The sequence below is a fragment of the Phaseolus vulgaris genome, chromosome 1 (assembly GCF_000499845.2).
Source record: "Phaseolus vulgaris cultivar G19833 chromosome 1, P. vulgaris v2.0, whole genome shotgun sequence".
Taxonomy (NCBI): Eukaryota; Viridiplantae; Streptophyta; class Magnoliopsida; order Fabales; family Fabaceae; genus Phaseolus; species Phaseolus vulgaris.
This window is the reverse complement of record NC_023759.2, coordinates 24,157,492-24,176,289: the sequence shown is the minus strand read 5'-3', so window position 1 is coordinate 24,176,289 and position 18,798 is coordinate 24,157,492. Positions and strand designations below refer to the sequence as shown.

At 53.5% G+C, this 18,798-nt stretch overlaps 2 protein-coding genes across 2 annotated transcripts in view; one reads left to right on the top strand and one right to left on the bottom strand.

Annotated features, from left to right (window-relative positions):
- Positions 1 to 9,389, bottom strand: part of LOC137815732 (uncharacterized) — a 44,390-nt gene extending 35,001 nt beyond the window's left edge. The window contains exon 1 of the mRNA XM_068618844.1: positions 9,281 to 9,389. Within this exon, the coding sequence (XP_068474945.1) occupies positions 9,281 to 9,389 (109 nt within the window). The remainder of the gene's footprint in view (positions 1 to 9,280) is intronic.
- Positions 9,390 to 10,600: 1,211 nt separating this feature from the next.
- LOC137815731 (uncharacterized) overlaps positions 10,601 to 18,798 on the top strand; it is a 38,801-nt gene continuing 30,603 nt past the window's right edge. Inside the window, exons 1-2 of the mRNA XM_068618843.1 lie at positions 10,601 to 10,728; positions 14,344 to 14,574. Coding sequence (XP_068474944.1) covers positions 10,601 to 10,728; positions 14,344 to 14,574 — 359 coding nt within the window. The remainder of the gene's footprint in view (positions 10,729 to 14,343; positions 14,575 to 18,798) is intronic.

The following is an 18,798-nucleotide window of genomic DNA, read 5'->3' as shown; positions in this document are numbered from 1 at the left end:
CCCTTGTTCTTCTGTCTCCTTCTTTTCTGTTGAGTCGCTCTGTTTACAAACTCTCATCTCTTCCCCTTTTCGTCTTCTTGCAGCTTTTCTGATGACTCGCTCCAAAGTTACACCAAACCCTCCTCCATCTCCCCGCAACCCTCCGACGAAAACTCGTAGGGCCAACCCTTCCTCCTCTCGCGACCCCCCAAGGGATCCTATCGTCCCTTCGAGCCAGGTCGCGAGACCTGCGTCTTCTCGACCCAGCCAATCGCAGCCAAACCCACCTCACACCAGCACAGTTGTGAGGTCCCTCCCATACTACAAGCAACTATACCCTTGGGCCTCTTCGGCTTTGCTGGGTGAGACTTCCTCCATCAACAACGACCGCGACATCCTCCGCCTCAAGAAAGGTGACCAGGATCACCTCTCTTTCAGCAAAGAACACGATGACAAGGTATCTGTGCGTCCTTGTCCTCTCGGAGAGCCTATTTGCACTGTTCCGTCCGGTTGACCGGGACGTCTTCGTGCGCGACCTCAACCGTCCGCTAAGGACTCCTTCCCACTGATTGCCTGTGAATTCCTGCAAAAAAGAAGGACAAAGAGGCGCCCTAGCGGCCGTTTGCACTCTGACGCTCAAGTCAGCCAGCAAGAAACACCAAAACTGTCCACCCACGTATCTGAGCACCGCGTATGGCACTCTGCGGGTCGTAAAAGAAACTGAAATATGTGTGTGTGTGTTGTCCCCTTCAGGCAAAAAACTTCTCCAATCACTTGTACGTAGTATTTAAGCACAGGCAAGCAACCAGAGAGTTTCTCCTAAATTTGTCGAAGGTTCCAACCCTTTTTCCGACATTCCCAGCGCTATTTAAACTGAGCGCCTTAAAGCGCTTTTAATCTCAAACGTAACGCACTCATTAAAGCGCTTAATTACGAAACGTAGCGCATTTAAGACGTTGAAACGCTCGGGAGCCCTAATAGTACCTGAATGCTCGAAAGGGAAACTGTATTGAATATCTTTAATTACCTGGCACCTGACTGGAGGGTGTTTCTATTCCGGCATGGCTGTCACACACGTGGAGGGCCTCACGACGCCATGACCCCATCTGGGGGCGTTTCTGCCCATCTGGGGACGTTTCTACGTGTGGGTCCTCCTGTTTAGGAGTGCTACTGCGCTAGGGGTGGCTTTTTGGGTGCCAACTCATGCCCCCAAGTATCTAGCCACTTACTCTGAGAGCGTATCTGCCTTCCTCTCACACCCTGCACCCGGTTATCCTGGGCGTGACCTTCCTCTTGGGTCGTATCTGTCCCGAAGGCGTCTCTAGGGCGGCAGGGGTACTTCGCGAGTCAGGCTGCCCTTCACTGGTACCATCACTATGGCCTTGAAGCCACCTTTTCCTTCTCTTTATGACTTTCCCGAGATATCGGGACTTGAGGCTTTCCCACGACGTCGCTCCCTCCATGGTCTTTCCTACCCATGGGTATCGGGGAACCACACCGTGATTGCCTTGCTTTTACACTGTTCGATCTGGCGACGCCCTCACCTGGGCGACGCCTTCACCTGGGCGACGCCTTCACCTGGGCGACGCCTTCACCGAGGCGACGCCTTCATCTGGGTGACGCCTTCACCTAGGCGACGCCTTCACCCAGGCGATGCCTTCACCTAGGCGACGCCGTGCCTTAGCGCCGTGCCTTAGCGACACCTTGAGTTGACTTTGACCTTCCAGTGGTTCACTTTGACCTTGACTTAGTCAACGCCCTTATACGGGACGGTACACAAGCCCCCCAGTCTTAAGCCGAAGACTTGTCTTCTGCGCAAAGACTAAAGCCTTGCCCCCTTCATCCACGTGCCTTCCCGATGACGTGTCATTCTCTACTGACTCAGCGAATTTTCGAATTACTGACGCGACATTTTCTGAACCGCAGGGGTATTCTTAATGGGCGATTGGACATTCCCTGAAATGGGGATGACTACACCTTTTGAGCTACCCTTGATCGCGCGCCACGTGGCCCATCGCGTGGCCCTCCTTTAGAGACCCTTGCGCTTCCCCTGGGCAATCGACCTTTTGACGCGTGGCTCGATCCTGCGGCCCTCAATTTGCGCCTCTTGGGTTACGAAATGTAACGTTTAAGTTACCCCAAACCCCGCGCTCTCCCCACTGTTACATTCATTCGCTCTGCAACTCCGCACTGTTCATCGCCTTCGAAAACTCTTTTTCTCTGCGACTGCGATTCTCTCCTTCTTGTGCCTTCTGCTGCCTCCATTCCAATAGCAAAGGTATGATCTCGGATACTCACGACCTTTCCCCTTCGTCGCATTAGATTGATTTATTGAACTGCCTGGGACTGTTATTATTCACGTATTATTGCATTTCTCCGCTTCTTCTTCCTCCTCTGATTTTTTTCGCGTGGGTGACGCTTCCTGGGGTTCTTTCCCCTTCTTGCCATGGCTAAACTTGCTAAACCCTTTTTCCTCTCTTCTTTCTCCAGCTATCTATTTTCACCATGACGCGCGCGAACGCGGAGCCTGATTCTTCCCCTACGACCCCCAAGTCCAACTACAAAGCCTTCTACCCCTGGGCCTCCGATGAGCTCCTGAGTGAATGCACCAGCCTGACTTCCTTCCAGGACCTGGAAGCTCACCGGGGGGATCCCCATTTGTACAACTTTAACGCCTTCTGCCGCACACACGACGCCCACATATCCGTCCGTCCCGGCAGGCCTGGGGAACCTGTTTGTTTGGACGACAGACCTAGAAAGGGGAAACCCTTCTTCTTCATGTACCAGACCGTGTTCAAGCGCGTAGGAGTGCGTCTCCCGTTCACTCCCTTCGAACGGGAGCTTCTTACTGAAATCAAGACCGCCCCCGCCCAGCTTCATCCCAATAGCTGGGCATTTGTGAGGGGCTTTCAAATTCTTTGTGGATACCTGGGCATCCCTCCTTCCGTGGACGTCTTCCTGCATTTTTTCGAGGTGAAAAAACAGGGGAAAAGCTTTTGGGTAAGCTTTTCCGGGATCGCTGGCAGGATCCTCCTCTCCCTCTTCCAGAATTCTTACAAGAACTGGAAAGGGAAGTTCTTCAAGGTGTGCTGCGCCAAGCATGATCCCACAGCTTTGGATGGCTTCCCTCTTTACTGGACGGAACGCCCCAAATTGCTCAGGGCCAAAACCCTGGAAGAGCTATCCCCCGCCGATAGGGAGGTAAGCAAAGCCTTGGCGGGGTTGGGGATCGTCTTTGATACCTTTAAGCTGGTCGCTAGCGAGTACAACGCTCACGCCCTGACCACCTATTTTGGTAAGGGGCTCTCCCCTCATCTTTTGTGTTATAAACAGCCTGCTATCGATCGTTTGTTTTCCCGGACTCTTATTCTCATTTTACATTGTGCCATGTTACTTGCATTTCACGCCCCCATGTGTGTTGTAACTTTGCATAGCTGTTTTAGTACTAACCCTTGCTGTTTGGTCTGTCTTGATGTAGGATCGGTGATGGGCGCTTCTAAGAGAATGATGCTGGCGAAGGCAATGAAGGAGGCACGTGCCGCCAAGGCGGGCGCCTCCTCCACCCTTGCTGCTGATCCGGTTCCCCCACCGACTCTGTCGCCGCCTCCTCCGATCACCGCCGAAGCTCCCCTGAGTTCACCTCCGTCGTCTCCACACAGCCCCGCCGCACTTCAGACTCCTCGCTCTCCTCTACCCATCGCCGCTGTTCCCCTAGCCACGGCCTCGTCACCGGCTCCAACCCTCATTGACAAAGGGAAACGGGTTCTGGAGATTCTATCAGATGATGAGGACTCAGGAGGCGTGGCTCCCTTCAAAAGAAGAAAATTTGCGCGGGTTCCTCTTTCGGTAGAGGCGTCGCCCCAGGGAGGGAACCCCTTCATGGATAACCCCCCGAGCGCGACCTCACTCCCTCCCATGACACTTCAAGAGGAAAGGGGCGAAGGCGCCGAATCTGCCCCGCCTCCGCCGCCGGCAGAAACCATTGCTTCCCCTGCTTCCGTCGCAGCCGCCCCTGACTTCATTGCCATCCCTCCTCCGATTATGCATCTAATGAGGGGCTTCAGTGGCGGGACTCTGCCAGAGGGCACCGACAGGAAGGAAGGCATGCCCTTCTACTTGGGGGCCTTCTTGGCGGTGGCCCTTGAATGGCGCGCCCAAGCCAGGAACGCGGTCATGCAAGCTCAAACTCTCCAGGCCTTGGAAACAAAGGCGACTATTCTGGAGGAGGAAATGAGGACCCTGGGGCGTCAGAACGAAACTTACCAAACCTCTCTGAAGCAAGCGCAAGAGTCCAAAGCAGAAACTGAGAGGCAACTGGCAGAGGCATTGGAGCTCCAGGCTGGCTTCTTTACTCGTGAAGTCGCCCTCCAAGTCCAGGTAACGGGCCTTCAGGAATCGCTCAAAGCTGATGCAGAAATTCACAAGGACCTGACGGACCGTTGCCGTGAGCAGGCTGACAAGACGGAGCGGATGGAGGGGGAAATGGCCACCCAGGCCAAAGCCATGGACCTTCTCCGGGCTGACTACGACAAACTACAGGTCGAGGTCAGTCGACTTCGCGTTGAGAAAGAGGCTCTGGAGAAGCAGGTGACCTCTGGGGATGCCGCCGTTGAGGAGCTGGAGAAGGAGAAAAAGTACCTTATCCAGGAGATGGCGGGTACTTTCGAGGAGGGGTTCCAGGAGGCTCTGACCCAGGCGTCCTGTGAGAACCCTGGCATCAATATTTCGAACTGCGACCCCCTGCACCATGTCGTCGACGGGAAGGTCGTGCCCATGGACGTGGACGACTGAACCGCTGTCTCTCAACCGCCACCTTCACTTTCAAGCTTAATTCCTTTATTCTTTACGCTTGCTTTTGACTTTCTCCGTTTAAACTTGTAATTCTTTGAACTATCCGCACTCTTGTTACTGACTTAGGACATTCGCACGGTTGTCTTTATTTCTTTTTCACATACGATTCTGCCTATGCGATCTCGCTCTCATCTTTTCCCTTCATACGCTTCAATTATTTTATCTGTGTCCTGCTCGTTTCTCACACTTCGTTGGGCGGTTTGGTATGATTGGGTAGGCTCGCTCGCCAACCCTTACGCCCGTGGAGAGGCCCACTAAGTGGCGCCGTATCGTCCACGAGGCGACTCTAATACCGAAAGGCTCTTTCTTTGATCTTTTAACACTCGGCGCCCACGCCTAAGGAGAGGCCTGTCAAAGCAGCACCGTATCGTCCCCGGGTGTCTAAAACGCTGAGTACTGGAGGGTTTTTGTTCCCTCCATGGTCTTTCCTGCCCATAGGTATCGGGGAACACCCTGCCAGTGACTCGCTGGCATTCGACGGTCTCGTCTCCCTCCACAGTCTTTCCTACCTGTGGGTATCGGGGAGGCGACGTCTGCAACTAACTTTGCCTTTCTCTGATTTCTTCTCCCTCCTCAGTCTTTCCTACCTGTGGGTATCGGGGAGGTAATGCCCGTCGGTATTTGAGTTGGCGACGCCTGCGCCTTCTCGTCTGTCGTCGCCCTTTACGTCTTTCCTGGCAACGCCTCGGGCGTTACCTTTGCTTCGACATTGACTTTAATCTTGCCTTGGTCAATGCCTGATAGTAGCGAAGAGCCCAAGGCTTTGTCTGTGCCCTGCACGTGGCGCTTCTTGTACAGCTGATGGGGCCTTCTGTCATTCGACTTGATCCACGTGGCGCTGCTTGTATGGTTGGTGGGGTATCTAGTCATTTCATTTTCTGACTCCTGCTGTACCCCTGGCTCATTTTCGACGGCGCATCGTACCACTGGATGATACGACGTTTTCTGATTTAAACCAGTGGTGCCAGCATCATCCTTTCACCTTCTGCCACGTGTATCAATCGCACGGTGCATCCGTTCGTGTCGTTTGGCGCGCTAGGCGCTTTATTTAACTCTTCAAACTCTGGAACTATCTTCACTATTTTCTCACTCTTCATAACCTACTTGCGTTCTTTCTTCTTGTACCCTTTCTTCTTGCACCCTTTCTTCTCTGTCGAAGGGCTGTTCCAACTGCTCCCCTCGTTCAACTCTTGCATTTCCAGCCATCTTGATCTTGTTAAAGAATGTCCTCTCACGATGCTTCCTCCAGGGTTCGTCCCAAAGACTTGTACCCTCGGGCCTCGAGCGAACTTCTTGATGAGCGTTCATGCTTGCTTTCCACCAGGGCCGTACTAGAACACAAAGGGGAGTTGTGTTCTTACGACCACCGGGCCTTCGCGAGGAGGCACGATGACGACATCGCTGTGCTCCCATGCACTCTGGGGGAGCCAGTGTGTGGCGACGAACGGGCCAACGACGGGGTCCCTTTCTTTTACTTTTACCAGGTGGTGTTTAAGACCATCGGGGTGCGCTTACCCTTCTCCTGGTTCGAGAAGGAACTGCTGACGGAGATCAACGTGGCTCCAGCCCAGCTGTACCCCAACAGCTGGGACTTTGTCAAGGCCTTCGATGTCCTCTTTGGGTTTCTGGGTTGTGCACCCTCGGTTGACCTCTTTCTTCACTTTTTTGAGGTGAAGAGACAGAGACACAACCTCTAGGTAACTCTCAGCAATGTACCCGGAAGAGTTCTCTTCACGCCTTTTCAAAGCTCGTTCACGGGGTGGAAAGGCCGGTTCTTCAAGATCTGCTGTACTGATCTTGTTCCCGACGTCCTCGATGGGTTTCCGTTGTACTGGGTGAGAGAGGAAAAGGTCCTCAAAGCCAAACCCCTCAAGAATCTGGCTCCAAGTGATCAAATAGCTTGCCGGATTCTTGCTGAGGCGGGAGGTTTTGACTCTGCTACGGTGATCAGCTTGGAGTTCAACGCTAGGACTCTTGAGAAGTACATAAGTAAGAACCATTGCCTTAGGCAACTTCGGCCTTTGTTACTTTCTAGAAGTGCCTGTCTTTCTTCACTGTGTCTCTAATACATCAGTTCCCTTTGTGCAGGCTCGAAAATAAGCCAAGAAAAGAGGACACGACTTACTCGAGCGCTGCGGGCTGGGAAAGGGGCTTCGCCTTCCTCCAGTGATGACTCTGATGAGCGCTGAGAAGTGGCTTGTTTGTGTTTTTGCACTTTGTACTGTACATTGCTTGTAACAACAATTTTCCAATATCATAACTCTTTACAATGCGACTTTACTTTTCATATGCCTCTTTACAATGCGACTTCCTTTCGTCTCGTTCTGTCGACGATGCATGCTTTTACTTGGGCGACGCCTTCTTTCTGGGCGACGCCAAGGCCTAGGCGACGCCTTCCTCCTTGGCGACGCCATGGTCTAGGCGGCGCATCACATTACTTCTAACAAGGGAAAATAATGGCTGAAAACCAAAGCACTTCTTTTTCTCAACTGGTTATTCCATTCATTAGGGTGACCTCATTAAAAAACCCCCAAAAGGGGAAAAAGAGCGTCCCCTTCAACTAAACTGTTACATGCTGCTTACATAAATCAACTGAAATAAAATTTTAAGTTGGTTGCATTCCAACTGCGCGGGATAGGGCCCCCATCTAAAGTCTCCAGGTTGTACGAACCGTTGCCCTTAGCCTCAGTAACTCTGAAGGGCCCGGTCCACTTGGGAGACAGCTTATTCTCCAACTCGTAAGGGTGAGCTTTCCTCATCACCAGGTCGCCCACCTGAAACTGTCGTGGCTTTACTTTAGAGCTATATTGCCGCTCCACTCTTCTCTTCATCGCTTCTGCTTTTATTCTAGCTTCTTCCCTGGCCTCTTCTAGCAGATCTAGGTTTACCCGTCTCTCCTCGTTAGACTCCTCCACCACAAAGTTTTGAAAACGTGGTGAGCTTTCGTGTATTTCTACTGGAATCATCGCGTCCGACCCGTACACCAAACTGAACGGCGTCTCCATAGTAGAGGATTGGGGCGTGGTGTGGTATGCCCACACAATCCTTGGCACCTCTTCCGCCCACGCCCCTTTGGCCTTCTCTAACCTTCTTTTTAACCCCCTCAGCAGAACTCTGTTTGCTGACTCTACTTGTCCATTGGTCTGGGGGTGTCCGACCGACGCGAACACTTGCTTGATTCCCACTTCAGCGCACAGATTTCTCAACTGCTGACTGGCGAACTGGGTCCCGTTGTCAGATATCAGGCGCCTGGGTACGCCAAAGCGACACACGATGTTTCTCCACACAAAATGCTGTACCTTATGCGCAGTGATTTGTGCCACGGGTTCTGCCTCTATCCACTTGGTGAAGTATTCGATGGCGACAATCAGATACTTCATCTGCCTGATTGCCAGTGGGAAAGGGCCCAGGATGTCAATACCCCATGTGTGGAAAGGCCACGGGCTGTATATGGACCGCAACTCTTCAGGCGGCGCCTTGTGCCAGTCGGCATGCTTTTGGCATTGCCTACACCGTTGGGCGTGCCGCGCGCAATCTTCTTTCACTGTTGGCCAGAAGAACCCTGCGCGTATTACCTTGGAGGCTAAGGATCTTCCTCCTACATGGCTTCTGCAGATGCCTTCGTGTAGCTCTGCCATTATCCTGGTGCACTCATCGCCACTGACACATGTTAGGATAGGGTGAGTGAAACCGTGCCTGAACAACACCCCATCCACCAAGGTATATCTTACGGCGTTCCTTTTGATTTTCTTACCCTCTTCAGGGTCTACTGGAAGGGCCCCATCCGCCAGGTACCGTTTATAGGGCGTCATCCAGGTGTCTCCCGTGGACAGGACACAAACCTGCATCTGCTCTTCCTCAGACACACCCGCGTACGTACTGATGCGGGGCGCCCTCTGCGTATCTTGGGTTAATGAGGAATGACTCCTCGGCCTTCCCCTTGATGCATAAATCTGGAGGACATCCACCCTGTTGTCTTCCACGAATCGACACGGAGCTTTGAGGGTCTCCTGGATCAATGTCCTCTGTCTACCCCCCTTGCCTGAGCTGGCCAGCTTTGCAAGCAGGTCAGCTCTGGCATTCTGTTCCCTCGGGACGTGTATCAACTCAAGAGCGTTGAACGCCCCTCTCAACAACTGCACGTATTTGAGATACGCCGCCATCTGTGGGTCCTTCGCCTGGAACCCACCCGACACCTGCCCCGTGACCAACTGGGAGTCGCTCTTCACCAGGAGGTTCTGTGCGCCCATCTCCTTGGCCAAGAGCATTCCTGCAATCAAGGCTTCGTATTGTGCTTGGTTGTTACTTGCCTTGAAGGCAAAACGCAAGGCCTGCTCGATTAATATGCCGTCGGGTCCTTCCAGCACTATTCCCGCACCACTCCCTTGCTGGTTTGAGGAACCATCAACTGAGAGCAGCCACTGTGAACCCGCTTCCACTTCTTGCTCACCTCCGGGCGAAAGTTCTGCTACAAAATCCGCATACACCTGCCCCTTAATGGATCCTCTAGGCTCGTACTGTATGTCGAATTCCGACAGTTCCACAGCCCAGCGTACCATTCTTCCTGCCACATCGGGCTTCTGCAGCACCTTCTGTATGGGGAGGTTGGTCATTACCACCACCGTGAAACTGTGAAAGTAATGACGGAGCCTCCTAGCCGAGAACACTACCGCCAGTGCCGCCTTTTCCAGCGCCTGGTACCTTGTCTCGGCTCCCTGTAAGGCTTTGCTTACAAAGTAGATGGGCTTCTGACTCTGGCTCTGCTCTTGTACCAACACAGAACTGATGGCCCTATCTGTTACAGTAAAATACAAACGGAGGGGCACGCCCGTTACCGGTTTGCAGAGAACCGGAGGCGTCGCCAGGTACTCCTTCAGTTTGACGAAAGCCGCTTCGCATTCCTCAGTCCACGCAAAGCGACTGTTTCTCTTGAGGCACTGGAAGTATGGGTGCCCCTTTTCTCCTCCAGCGGAAACAAACCTCGAGAGCGCCGCCATCCGCCCTGTCAACTGTTGAACCTCCTTTACCGATGTTGGGCTCCGCATTATTAATAATGGCCGCACATTTGTCGGGGTTCGCTTCTATACCCCTCTCGGTGAGCAGAAAACCCAAGAATTTACCGGCCTCTACCCCAAAAACACACTTCTCGAGGTTCAACTTGAGGCGGTACTTGGATATCGTGTTGAACAATTCCTCCAAGTCTGCCATGTGCTGTATCCTGTTCTGCGACGCCACCACCATGTCGTCCACATAGGCGTATACATTTCTCCCGAGCATTGGCGCCAAGACCTTATCCATTAACCTCTGGTACGTGGCGCCCGCGTTTTTGAGTCCGAAAGGCATCACCTTATAGCAATAACTGCATGTTTCAGTCATGAACGCAGTTTTGCTCTCGTCCCTGGGGTGCATCTTGATTTGGTTATAACCTGAGAAGGCGTCCAGGAAGCTTAACACTTTGCTGCCAGACGCCCTGTCCACTAGGGCGTCAATGCTGGGCAGCGGATAGGAATCCTTCGGGCACGCCTTATTCAGGTCCGTGAAGTCAACGCACATTCTCCATTTCCCGCTTGCCTTCTTCACCAGAACGACATTGGCGAGCCACTCAGGGTACTGAATCTCCCTAATGTGGCCAGCACTCAGCAGCTTCTGCGTTTCGTCTTTCACCACCTGTTGTCGTTCCTCATTGAATTTCCTCCTTCTCTGACGCACGGGGCGAACCGTGGCGTCCATGCTGAGGTGGTGGCACAGAAAATCGGGGTCGATGCCCGGCATGTCCGAGGCGGACCACGCGAAGGCATCCATGTGGCGCGAAATCACTTCCGCCACCCCTTCCCGCTCTTCTGGGTTTAGCGAGCTTCCTAACTTGAAAGCTTTGCCGCCAATTTCCCTCTCTAGGATGTTGGTCGCGGGTTGCTCCCTATTATCATCATCAGCGGGCGCCGCTTCTTCTACGGGCGCCGCCTCCTCTACGTGCGCTTCCTCCATTGGCGCATCTGCTTCGGGCGTCGCCTCGATCATCGTTGTGTCCGCGATCGGTGGACGCTCGTACACCATGAAAACGCCTCTCTTCGTCTTCAGGCTGTTTTCGTAGCATTTTCTTGCCTCCTCTTGGTCTGATCTGATGACTATCACTCGGCCACTGAGGTCCGGTAGCTTCATCTTCATGTGCCGGGTGGAGGATATTGCACTCAGACGGTTTAGCGCTGGTCTGCCCAGCAAAATGTTATAGGCAGAGTTGGCGTTAACGACGAGGTACCGAATGCTCTCTGTTCGGGAGGCCTCTCCGTCCGTGAACGTAGTCCTCAACTCCAGGTACCCCCGGACCTCTATCTGGTTATCCCCGAACCCATACAAACATCCCGTATAGGGACTCAGTAGATCGGGGGACAGCCGTAACTTATTAAAAGTCGACAGAAACATGACGTCTGCCGAGCTCCCTTGATCAACAAGCACTCGGTGGACCTTTCTCCCAGCCGTGACGACCGAGATGACAACGGGATCGTTGTCATGGGGCACCACATCTCGGAGATCCCTTCTTGTGAACACAATATCTGACTCCCAGGGCTCCCCCGAGAGCCTCTCTTCGATTGAATTTACCCCCCTCGCGTATTTCTTCCGCTGGGAGGCGGTGGGTCCTCTGCCGGAAAAACCTCCAGCAATGGTGTGGACCTCGCCAAGCACAGGCATCTCGTGTGCTGGCTCATCCGCCGGTGACGGCAGGGTGGCGGTCGTGGTGGACTCTGCGACATAATCTTTCAAAAACCCAGTCCTCACCAGCTCATCTAGCTGGTAGCCCAACGACAGGCAATTATCAATTTGGTGCCCGAAAGCCTCGTGAAATTCGCACCAAGAGTCTTTACGGGGCCCTAGCACCTTGTCGGTCTTCGCCGGTCGCCTCAGCCTCTCGGCTATGTTGGGGACGGCGATCAAATCCTTCAACTCGACCACGAAGTTGTACCTCGCCGGTCTTGCTCTTTCTCTGGTGGGGCGTTCGCCTCCTGCGGTGCCCCGAGGCTGGGGCTTTCTGGCCTCGTAGGGGCGTCTCGTCTCTGGCTTCTTTCTCCCCGTCGTGGTCTCATTGACTCTGACGGGTTGAACTCGCGCCGGTCCCCTCGGGCGTGAGGGCACAGCACTGGTGCGCTTCACACATACCTCCCCTTCCGAGGCGATATGCTCCACCGCCCTGCGCCGTAACTCCGCGAAAGTCCTAGGGCGATTGCGGATAATAGATTCTCCAAAGGGCCCTGGGCATACGCCTTTCACGAATGCGTACACGATCATAGGCTCCTCTGTTGTACCAACTTTCACGACCTGGGCCCCGAAGCGATTGATATACTCCTTCAGGGTTTCCCCCTGATACTGCTTCACGTCAAACAGGTCGTAGGAGACCGGCGGCGGGGCCTTGTTGGCCAAATACTGTTCTCTGAATAACCGCGACAACTGGCGGAAAGATGTGATATGGCCCTCGGGAAGGCTGATGAACCAGTCCATAGCCATCCCGGTCAGGGTGCTCATGAAGAGCTTGCACTTGGCGGCATCAGAGCCGCCTATCAGGACCATCTGCGTGTGGAACGCCGCGAGGTGCGTCTCCGGGTCCTCCATCCCAGTGAAAATTGCCTTGGGTCCCGCGAACGTGTTCGGGATTGCTGCGTCTAGGATCTCCTGCGAGAACGGAGTGGAAAACTCCCTTGGTGGGGAGTGATTCTCCATCTCGTCGTGCCCAGGCCGCCTCCTATCGTTTCTCAGGCCCTGGCGCAACTCCTCATTCACACGGTGGAGCTCTTCGTTGCGCTCATGCGAGGCGTCAAGATCTGCCTGCATGCGCTCCTGCTCCATCTTCGAATCCGCCATGTCCTGCTGCAACCCCCTCATTATTTCCAGGACCTGCTGCATGGATAGGTCTGCGGGGGCTGCGCGCGCTGATCTTCGTCTGGTGGGGGCCATTGTCACTCCAACCTCCTTCAGCACTACCGTAACCTGGTAGATTTTCACGAACTTGTGTGATGGGACTGATGTTTTATATCGGCCCCACGGTCAACCGGACGTCTTCGTGCGCGACCTCAACCGTCAGCTAAGGACTCCTTCCCACTGATTGCCTGTGAATTCCTGCAAAAAAGAAGGACAAAGAGGCGCCCTAGCGGCCGTTTGCACTCCGACGCTCAAGTCAGCCAGCAAGAAACACCAAAACTGTCCACCCACGTATCTGAGCACCGCGTATGGCACTCTGCGGGTGGTAAAAGAAACTGAAATATGTGTGTGTGTGTTGTCCCCTTCAGGCCAAAAAACTTCTCCAATCACTTGTACGTAGTATTTAAGCACAGGCAAGCAACCAGAGAGTTTCTCCTAAATTTGTCGAAGGTTCCAACACTTTTTCCAACATTCCCAGCGCTATTTAAACTGCCCTAGCATTTAAAGCACCTTAAAGCGCTTTTAATCTCAAACGTAACGCACTCATTAAAGCGCTTAATTACGAAACGTAGCGCATTTAAGACGTTGAAACGCTCGGGAGCCCTAATAGTACCTGAATGCTCGAAAGGGAAACTGTATTGAATATCTTTAATTACCTGGCACCTGACTGGAGGGTGTTTCTATTCCGGCATGGCTGTCACACACGTGGAGGGCCTCACGACGCCATGACCCCATCTGGGGGCGTTTCTGCCCATCGGGGACGTTTCTACGTGTGGGTCCTCCTGTTTAGGAGTGCTACTGCACTAGGGGTGGCTTTTTGGGTGCCAACTCATGCCCCCAAGTATCTAGCCACTTACTCTGAGAGCGTATCTGCCTTCCTCTCACACCCTGCACCCGGTTATCCTGGGCGTGACCTTCCTCTTGGGTCGTATCTGTCCCGAAGGCGTCTCTGGGGCGGCAGGGGTACTTCGCGAGTCAGGCTGCCCTTCACTGGTACCATCACTATGGCCTTGAAGCCACCTTTTCCTTCTCTTTATCACTTTCCCGAGATATCGGGACTTGAGGCTTTCCCACGACGTCGCTCCCTCCATGGTCTTTCCTACCCATGGGTATCGGGGAACCACACCGTGATTGCCTTGCTTTTACACTGTTCGATCTGGCGACGCCCTCACCTGGGCGACGCCTTCACCTGGGCGACGCCTTCACCTGGGCGACGCCTTCACCGAGGCGACGCCTTCATCTAGGCGACGCCTTCACCTAGGCGACGCCTTCACCCAGGCGACGCCTTCACCTAGGCGACGCCGTGCCTTAGCGCCGTGCCTTAGCGACACCTTGAGTTGACTTTGACCTTCCAGTCGTTGACTTTGACCTTGACTTAGTCAACGCCCTTATACGGGACGGTACAAATACTGATGGTACCATGAGTGTTCTTGGTGGAAATAATACTGATGGCACCATCAGTGTTCTTAGTAGCGATAATACTGATGGTACCATCGGTGTGATTGGTGGGAATAATACTGATGGTACCATCAGTGTTATTGGTGGGAATAACACGGATGGTACCATCAGTGTTAATGGTCGCAATAATACTGATGGTACCATCAGTGTTATTGGTGGCAATAATATTGATGGTACCATCAGTGTTATTGGTAGGAAGAAGACTAATGGTACCATCAGTATTATTGGTGGGAATAATACTGATGGTACCATCAGTGTAATTGGCGGCAATAATACTAATGGTACCATCAGTTTTAATGGTGGGAATAATAGTGATGGTACCAACGGTGTGATTGGTGGGAATAATAGTGATGGTAATTGTACCGCCCTGGTGGTCAAGTGTGATGACGTGGCATCCTGCTACAGCATAGGCGTGTTGACAAGGCGCCAGGTTGGCAGAAGGGAAGGAAGTCGGGGGGCTCGTGTAGTCGCCAGTTGTTATATTGGCGTGTTCCGATTTCCAGCTTACCAGAATCGGCGATCACCAGGCTAAAGATGAAGTCGCCAGATGTAGACCTAGGCGACCAAGCAGTCGGAGATCGCCAGAGCAAGCACATCGCCAAAGATGAAGGAGAAGCAGATTGTGAAGGCGGCCGGCGAGACCACAGGGAAGGTGTATGAAGACCCCTAACTCGCCAGTTCCAGTAGAGATCGCACTCCCAAGTTAGCTATGCACTGGGCAGTACCATGCGTAAGGAACTTAGCCAAAATGAGAGAAGAAGCAGCGCCAAGTCAGGGAGCCTCCAGATGATGGCACGTGGACAGTTGGATGCGAGCCACGTGTCCAAGTCTGTAACTGCCAGGAGAGAGAAAGCTACCAGGTATATAAGAGTTCTTAACAAACTTTCTGAGGTACGCACGTTCAGTTTATACACTTTACGCTTGCGAGTGATGGAGCTGACTGTGAGAGAGGATTTGCACGGTTCTTGTTCTCTTAGTATTTGGTGATACCGTCACTGACTTGAGCGTTGGAGTGCGATCGGCTGCAGCGGCGCCGTTTTGTTTCTTTGCAGGTTCTGGAGGTAGATCCCGAAGAGGAACGGAGGTGAGAAGCGGTGCGCACGTCGATCCTTTGACGAGGCAGTTTCCAGCGTTCCGGTCAACAGGCAGGATCATCAGGCGCCCACCGTGGGGCCGTGTAAAACTTGCTCCCATCCACAACGTGAGTTCTTGGAAGTTTCCGAAGTTTTCTGCGTGGTTGTGTGCTGGTGCAACCATCGTTCGCTGTCTGCTTGACTTTCGTTCGGTGAATTTGCGTTTTGTACCGTTCGTTTGGCTTTTCGATCGGTGGAGTGAGGTTTCCTGCTGTTTGCACGTGATCTGTTTGGTGGAAGTTCGATTTCTTTCGCTTGTTTGGTTGTTCGCGGAGAAGCGGTGGTTTCTAGCGAGGTTGTGGTTTTCTTTGAAGGCTTACGGTGTTCTTGAGTTTTCTTGCACAGTTTCGCACTGTTTTCTCCGATTGATCGCTGATTTGATCGTGGTTGAAGTGTTGTTCGCTGCATTCCTATGATTCGCTGAAGTTCATGAGAAAAATGAGAAGCAATCGTTCAAGCCCCGTGGCGCCTGTCGCTGCTGAAGGCGACGCCGCCATGACCATGGCGCAGATGGCAGAGATGATGCGCTCGTTGCAGGCAACTGTAGAAGCCTCACGCGTAGAGCAGGCGAGAATACATGAGGACCTGGTCGCCTCTCGCGCCAGGAACGAGGAGCTTAGCAAGGTGACTGAGGAGCTGCGTCAAGCTCTTCGGGAGCAGCAAGGACGTTCTTCTGCTGAAGAAGTGGCGCCGTCGACGCCACCTCGTGTTTTCCCAATGCCTTTTGTTCAGGCGATTACCGACACGCCTATTCCCACGAGCGTAGTTCCGGTTAAGGCTGTCTTTACCGGCGTGGAGGATCCAGAGGCTCATCTGACCACGTTCCACACGCAGATGATGCTGTCGGGAGGGTCAGACGCCGTCTACTGCAAGATGTTCGTGAGTACGCTCCAGGGAACGACGATGGAGTGGTTTGTGAGCCTGCCTAACGGCCACATAACCAGTTTTCAACAGTTCTCGAAGATCTTTGTCGAGCAGTACATCGTGAATAAGGCACCGCCCAGGGTGTCTTATGACCTGTTTGACATAAGGCAGTACCATGGGGAGTCCCTGAGAGACTACCTAAATCGCTTTGGAGCGCAGATGGTCAGATCGCCGGCCAAGGATGAAGAAATGCTGGTCTATGCCTTCAAGAAGGGTGTGCAGCCGGGGCCATTCTGCGAGGCCTTGATCAGGGCTCATCCAGCGACGTTTGCTGAAGTCAGGCGACTTGCGGTGGCTCACATCGCCGACGAGAGTGAAGTCGCCGAGAAGAGAGGCAGCGTGGCTCCCGCCAGGCCACGCGCCCAGACCAGGATCCAGCCGCAGAGGGTGCTGGAAATGGCGGCGGCGGCCAGAAAGGACCAGAGGACTCGCCATCCTTACGACAGGAGGAACAAGTGGAGGAGCCAGGGGCGCCAGCAACCAGCACGCCGGGAATACAATCGCCCGCCTAAGCACAAGTTTGTCATGGGATTAGCGGATCTAATCGCCATTCCTAATATCTCTGCTAGGTTGAAAGCGCCTGAGAAGGTGGGCGACAAGGTGCTGGGGTCAAAGCCGGACGCCTGGTGCGAGTTCCACCAATGTTTTGGCCACACCTTGGACTCGTGTTTGTCTTTGGGATATCAGCTCGACGATCTGGTTAAGAGCGGGTTCCTAAGTGACTATCTGCTGGACAGGAGGACGGGGGGAGCGTCGAGTTCCCAGCCAGCAGGTGGAGAAGCCCAGCAACACGAGATGCCTATCCACGAGGAGATCCACACCATTGCAGGGGGTTTCTCAGGTGGTGGATGCACCGCATCGCAGAGGAAAAAGTACGCGCGATCGGTGATGACAGTGGACATGTTTGAAGATCACTCGCCGGAAGTGGACATTACGTTCACCAAGCAGGATCTTCGGGACGTTGTGCCTCATGACAACGATCCCACAGTTATTTCGTTGGTTACAGCGGGAAGGAAGGTCCACAGAGTTCTGGTGGACCAAGGAAGCTCGGCAGACGTGATGTTCTGGCCGACTTTCACGCAGCTGGAGTTGCCCCTTGACCAGCTAAGGCCCTATGGAGGGTGCTTATATGGGTTCGCTGGTGACCAGGTGGAGGTCAGGGGGTACATTGAGCTGAGAACCACGTTTACAGATGAGGCTGGGTCGAGGACGGAGAAAATCAAGTACCTCATCGTAAACGCTCCTTCAGCATACAACGTCCTGTTGGGAAGGCCCACGCTCAACAGGATAGGCGCCATTCCGTCGACTCGGCACATGAAGGTAAAGTTGCCGTCCATGGAAGGGGTGGTGATCACGATCAAGTTTGATAAGAAAGAAGCGAAAAGGTGCTATGAGAATAGCCTGAAAAACAAAAGATCAGTGGGTTATGTAACAACCACCCCACCTCCCGGTGTGAAGCCCAGATCGACGGTAGCAGAGGAGGCCGCTGGAAGAGATGTGGAGATGGTAGACGCTGAGCTAGGGGAGAGGAATGCTGGCCTGGAGGAGGAAGAGGCGCGGAATCGCCCCGAGGAAGCAAGGGAACAGGGAATCGCCAGGGCGGTGATCGCCAGAGAATCCAGGCCTAAACCTGTCGAGCAGTGGCTCGAAAAGGAGATCGGAGGAAAAATCTTCAAGCTAGGAAGATCTCTGGAGGTCGATCTCCAGGACCAGATCGCCAAGGTGATTGAGCGGCATCTGGACGCGTTTGCATGGTCTGCTTCGGACATGCCCGGGATTGATCCCGACTTCTTGTGCCATCATCTGGCGATGGACAATTTGGTGAGACCGGTGCGACAAAGGAGAAGAAAATTCAACGAGGAGAGGAGGCAGGCGATCAGGGACGAAACACATAAACTCCTCGCTGCAGGCCACATCAGGGAAGTCCAGTACCCTGAATGGTTGGCAAATGTCGTGCTGGTGAAGAAGAGTAACGGGAAATGGCGCATGTGCGTCGATTTCACCGACCTGAACAAAGCTTGCCCAAAGGATTCGTATCCTTTACCAAGCATAGATGCCCTGGTTGATAGTGCTGCAGGGTGTAAGTTGCTGAGTTTCCTGGATGCCTTCTCAGGATATAATCAGATCAAGATGCATCCCATGGATGAAGAGAAAACAGCCTTCATGACGGAGAGATCGTGCTACTGCTATAAGGTGATGCCGTTTGGGCTGAAGAACGCGGGGGCCACGTACCAGAGGCTGATGGATCGAGTACTTGCACCAATGCTGGGAAGGAACGTGCAAGCTTACATCGATGACATGGTCGTGACCTCGCAGGAAAAGAGCAAGCACGTTGCAGACATGGAAGAATTGTTCACGACGATCGCCAAGTTCAAGTTAAAGCTCAATCCGGAGAAATGCATTTTCGGCGTGGAGGCTGGAAAGTTTTTGGGGTTCCTCTTGACTGAAAGAGGAATAGAAGCCAACCCAGACAAGTGTGCCGCCATCTTGGCGATGAGGAGCCCACCTACGGTGAAAGAAGTCCAGCAGCTGACAAGTCGGATGG